At 45.3% G+C, this 6,000-nt stretch overlaps 1 protein-coding gene across 1 annotated transcript; it reads left to right on the top strand.

Annotated features, from left to right (window-relative positions):
* Positions 1-412: 412 nt before the first annotated feature.
* Positions 413-5,593, top strand: LOC127323613 (uncharacterized). Its single transcript, XM_051351729.2, has 2 exons — positions 413-1,794; positions 5,227-5,593. The coding sequence occupies exon 1, from the start codon at positions 537-539 to the stop codon at positions 1,788-1,790; it is 1,254 nt and encodes a 417-aa protein (XP_051207689.1). The 5' UTR covers positions 413-536; the 3' UTR covers positions 1,791-1,794; positions 5,227-5,593.
* The last annotated feature ends 407 nt before the right edge of the window (positions 5,594-6,000 follow it).

Here is a 6,000-nt window from a genome sequence, read left to right as displayed (position 1 = left end):
CTCATTCTCGCCGTCTAGAACTGGGCATCGGCGGGTTCCCGCCTGCTCTGTTAGCCGCTCCGACGGCGGGAGGGGTGGAGACCTCGGACCTGCGCTCGGCGTTGTGGAAGAGTCCCTAAAGTTAGAGTTTGGTCAACCAACATCGTCGTTATGGTGGCTATGGCCTATGGCGGTGTTGTGCAGGACAAAAATAAGGTATACCCGTCTCCTCGTCCACTTCGTCGGCGGCGATCTTGTCAATGGCATTGATGAGGGTGGAGATTCGTATGGTCGCCGCTTTCCTGTAGTGGTGGATCTCGTCGAGCCATTTGATGGATAATTATGAATCAAATTGGAAATTTTGTAGCTCTGCATTTTGAACACTTTATTCTGGACCCCAAGATGGCCTTTACACGTTCTTACCCATCCAAGGCCCATTTCGGCAGCACGGAGCACTCGAGCCGGCAGCAGCACACTCCACTCCTCCAACTGCGAGCTCTTCCGCCGCCGCCGCCGCCGCCGGGCTTCAAGCTCGCATTCTCGACCGCTCCACGCCAATGGCTACCTCCACCGCGCGTCGCCGAAGCGGTCGCAGGAAAGCGGCGACGACGCTGACGGAGATCCCCGACCACCTCCTGGCGGAGATCTTCCTCCGTCTGCCGGCCGCAGAAGACCTCGCCCGCGCCTCCGCCGCCTGCGTCACCTTCCGCCGGCTCGTCGTCGACACCGACGGATCCTTCCTCCGCCGCTTCCGCCGCGTCCATGACCCGCCCCTCCTCGCCTTTTTCGACCGCGACGGGTTCCACCACGCCCTCCCGCCTCACTCCTCCGCGCCGGCAGCCCGCGCGCTCGCCTCTGCTGCCGACTTCTCCTTCTCCTTCTTCCCCAACCACGGCAGCTGGGCCGTTCAGGACATCCGCGACGGACGCGTCCTCCTCCTCCGCCCCGGCGAGGGCCTGCAGCGCGAGGTCTCCATGGAGCTTGCGGTGTGCGACCCCTTGCACCGGGGGTACGTCCTGCTTCCCCCAGTACCTGACGGCTTAGTCGCTTCGGTGGCGCACACGGCCATGGAACACAAGCCCTGGTGCGAGCCTTTCCTCGTTCCCTTTGAAGAAGAGGCAGATACTGCATTTGGTGTGATATGGATGGTACATTTCAGTACTAGGTTGGCCGCTTTGGTCTTCTCTTCAATCACTGGACAGTGGCAAGCTGGTGCATCCAAGGAATGGAGGGATTTGCTCCTTGGCCAGGGCAAGTCAACCGTGGCGTCACCGATCGACCCTGAGTATCACGAGCGCCATTACGCGTATGGCTGCTTCTACTGGGAGTCAACCATGAGTCAGAAGAAAGAGTTGCTCGTGCTTGACACCCGTACGATGGAGTTCTCCATGTCCGACCTCCCGCCCAGAAAATGGTGTGCGCTAGGTCTAGCCATTGTGGAGGCAGGGGAAGGCAGGCTTGGACTGTTCGGCATCCTTGATGAAACTTTAGCTGGCAAATTTGATCTCTGTTATTACACCAGGGGAAACAAAGCTGAGGGTTCTAGCCAGTGGCAGTTGGAGAAGACAATCTCATTAGGTGCTGGGTGCCAGCATCATATCAAAACTGCAACCGGGAGGTACTTGCTCCTAGGAAAGTTTGGACCCATGCGGTTCGTAGGCTCAACCCCGCATATGGACTTGGATTGTATTTCAGTTGATGTCAAGACGTTGCAGCGTGAGAGTGTTTGTGGTAAATCTTCTGGGTTTGCCATGTCCAAGACGTGGATATATACCAACTTCCCGCCATCTCTGTCTTCACCGACAATATGAAGTGGTAAGTTTTCTATTGCATCCTAGTTTTGTGTCCTTCCTTTCATAGTTTGCACACAGCTTGTCTAATGCTTAATAGTTCATTATTATGATCTTTCATTCTTGTTTGCACGATTTAGCACCGGTTCTTTTCTTGTGGTTGTGGGTAATCAAGCTCAGGAACATAATTATGATTTCTTGTTTTGTTTGCTCCAATCGCCATTTGGAGGGAAGCTGACAATAAAAATGATCTTTCACATCGCTTATGATTCCATTGTTATTTTAGGCCTAATGAAATCACGGAAATGCTATATCACGACAACTATTTTCTATATTTCATATTCAAGGTGTAGAAGGAATACTAGTGTGGATCCAGTTTAAAATTCGTTTCATCCAAGCACGGTTCATCTTGGCTGCTTTTCTTTATTAATATAAGGATACAGAAAAGAAAGTTTAATTTTTGACTTTTAGTCACCTTCTCATCTATAATTTTATTATTGATATGGTTTTGAAATAAACCTGCGTAATTGCTAGTCACAAATAAGAGCCAGATTCAGTGCTCTTTATAGCAAGAACAGCTTGTGCTCGAGCACAAGCTGTTTAATTTGAATGAGCCTCATAAGGTCAGTCATAGGTGGGTCACACAGTTTTTCTTTTTGTTTGTTCTATAAGATAGTTTGAACAGTTCACCTGCCTTTTTCCGAGTCTCCCAATATATGCCAAATATAAGCATTAATCTCTGTAGGATGGTAGTGGGGAACCCCAGATTCGTTTTTCCTTCTGTGATGTAAGTTCTAAGTTTCTTATTCAAACATACCAAACTTAGAAGTTTGTAGACTACTTAGGTTGTATAAAAAGTTCTGCAACAGAAAGGTACCACTTTTGCATGATCCAAGTTTTCCAGGACTCGTTTATTTATGCTTTGCCTCTGTTTGGCTTTGTGTTCGACCATGCATTGCTAGTTACACCGCTATACACATAATAGTGAATATTTGCAGTGACATGTTGAAATTCAGTTGAGATTAATATTACCATTTGGACAGATGCTACTCTACTTCTGTCTGTAATTATGTATACTCTGTAGCCCCAGATAATCTGTTCCATTTTGATTGTAAACTCTTGAATATGTACTATCTTTTGGTTCTTGCTCTTCGTGCTGTTGAGTCGTAGAGGTGGTGGTGCTTTTGCTGGCGCTGGGCTGCAGCGAGTTCAGTTTGCCCTGGTGGGTTGGTTGGTTTAAAACAGTAGGTTTTAAGTTTTTCAGTTTGTGGTAGTTTTTGGGTGAGTTTGTGTTCGGACATTGGTTTCGTTTATTGCAATATAAATGGAACCGGGGAGTATGTCTCCCTGAGAATCTAAAAAAAATATTTACTATCTGAGCTGACAATTGTTACATGAATATGTTCCCCTTCTCTGCCTGAAGTTTTTCTTCTAGACTTTTAGTCATCTTCAGTTCTTCACAGCTATATATTTTTTTATCTTCGTTGTTGCTTCGAAATGAATCTGTAGGTTACAATTCATGCCATTAATCTCTGTAGGATAGTAGAGAGCACACACAGGCAAGCAGAGCCCGTTTACTTTGTGTCCTGGCCATGTCGTGCCTATCCAGGAGCTTCCCTGGGACATCTGTTTGGTTAGTGTCCTGGACGATAGATTTCTAGCTTGGCCTAGACAACCCCAGCAACTTCATTATCTTGGCTCAGGCACTCGAAAATGGAGGCTTGGGCGAGCAGACGCTGTGGCTGAGATGCTATTCCCACTTGATTAGATAGAACTAGAACGGATAACACTTGACGCAACACCGGCAGCAATGCGTGATTTTCTGTGCTGGGACATCACTTGACGCACACCTTACAGCATGAATCGTTTGTCTAAATTTATTGCCTCTAGGTAAAGATGCAGCTCATTGCACTATTTGCAGCACATGTCTAATTTTAACAGAAACAAGTCTGTTTGCCTCTTCTAAATTTATTGCCTCTTGCACTATGTGCAGCTCATTCTAACTTTTGGCACACATTCATAGAGGTCCTCAATTTGCCGTCGATCAACACAAAAACATAATCCTTCATCACCTAGTGGTCCTTACCCTAGCTAGCGGCAAGCATGGGCACAGAGAGGTGACCTACACAAGTCCATTGAACAAATTATAATTTCTGTATCGAAGTAGGGGGAAGTAAAATTTGTTACTGCAAACAGAATAGGGATTGCAAAAGGCAATACCATTCAAGTGAGCAAAACCAACCTATGACATAAGTCGAAACGGAAATAGAAATTTGGAGTGTAATATCTTGCAAAAAAAGTGCACACCACATTTTGAACAGAATTTCACAGACAAATAACCTTCTTGGGACCTGGATCTACCAGTCTGAACCTCCACGAAGCCAACCTATGAACACTTTCCCTAGTGATTATATTCAATTATTCATAGCCCTGTTAAAATTCACATGAAACATGAGCATTAGGATTCACCATGAATACAGAGATAGACCTGGGCTGACAAACAGGTGCCACAAGCCTGCAATTTCCTCTACACGAGCCAACTTTTTTTAAACAGCTACAGGAGCCAGTTTAGTTACCTCATGGTCATCACTATTGCAATCTCTTTTAGCTAAGGAAACTGAAAAGCGGAACACATTTCTTTTGAAGTTATCAATCTCTCTGTAGATAGATGAAACATCACCTTGACATGTTCTGATGACCAACATTCAGTGAGCAGCAGCACAATCAATTTCAACGTCTGTAGGTTGTAGGCAGTGGCGAATCTAGGATGAAATCGGTGGTGGTGCAAGCTTAAAAACTTCCCTGTGAGCCTTTACATTTAGCCACGATTAATACAAATTTTAATAGGTGAAAGAGCATTTGTAGTTTTGGAGGGGGTGCCATGGGCACCCCTGGATACGCTTCTGGTTGTTGTAGGTCTTGCTTAGAACAACAGAACAAGAGCGCGAGGATTGCCCTCGCTTCAGCCTCCTCACTGTCTCTGCAAACTGGGGGCAGGTCAAACATGGTGCAGATACACGAACCCGAGTTATCTCGGACGATACCTCCCATCGTGGCTTGACCTGTTTCCAGGCTGAAGGCGGTGTCGACATTGAGCTTCAGGCTTCCTAGGCTACAAGTTAGTGACTCATTTGTTTATGTTTGCATACTTGTCTCACTATGCATTACAATGCATCACAAATTATACTGCGTAACACATGAGTGTTCGCCGTTACATATTTCAAATTCAGTTCATACTGATATTGTCAATGGGGAAAATTCTATTCTGCTTCTGCCTGTAACACTAGGTACTTAGCCTCCAAATCTGTTCCATTTGCTTGTAAACTGATAATACTGCGTACCATGTAGCCTCCACAATATGTTCCAGTTTTGCTCGTGAACTCTCGAGTCCGTAACGACCTGATGTGAAAATTCTTCTATATCTTCTGAATATTAATTCATCGTCTTGTTTGAACAGATTCGACAGAGCCATGGCCAGATCAGCATTTCCATCTTCAGGGCTCCAAGTTTTTTGTGTTTTCGGCAGCATGGACTTCGCTTGGATGTGAACAGGTCTTGCCTACAAGACGAAATTATGAATCTAGTCACTGTTGGTGCTCATGCCTGATGTCGTGCTCATGACTGGTGTCTGACTTGTTCGTCCTTTTATGCTCTAGTGGTCTAGATTTGGAACTCGTTCAGTGTAGTGTAACCGACATCAGTCACGTGTTTGCTGTTCCAGCGTAATATAGAACATGGCACTGAAGTGTTTAACAGTTCTGAACTTCCCAGCAGCATTTTGGAAGATGTACTGACATGGCTACGGTTTAAGGAGCCTCTTTTCAGTGGATTGTCCCTCCGTTCCAAAGAACTACAAAGAATTGTAACTGTGCAAGGCTAGTATTTGTCTAACCGAATATGGTGCAAGGCACACTTTTAAAAGCACATGTGTCTATAATCATAGAGTTCACATTAAACTAAAAATCATCGTCGACATGATTCTTTATTACACCAATGTCATATAAAATGAAAAGAATTATAAGCACTCAAAATGCAATTTTCATCGAGTATAAATATGGGTTAGAAAGTACTCCCTCCTTGTACTAAATCTCAGTCAATTAAGAGAGATTGGAGGGAGTAACAATTAGGTAATGGTAGAGAGTCAACAAGTCATTTATGTAATATTTCCCATACCTATTGGATGGATAATTATGATATTGAGATGAAGATTTTGTAGGGTTTAGTCCAAAAG

Source organism: Lolium perenne, chromosome 7 (assembly GCF_019359855.2).
Source record: "Lolium perenne isolate Kyuss_39 chromosome 7, Kyuss_2.0, whole genome shotgun sequence".
NCBI lineage: Eukaryota > Viridiplantae > Streptophyta > Magnoliopsida > Poales > Poaceae > Lolium > Lolium perenne.
The sequence above is the reverse complement of the archived record's forward strand: the minus strand, read 5'-3'. Positions and strand labels throughout refer to the sequence as shown.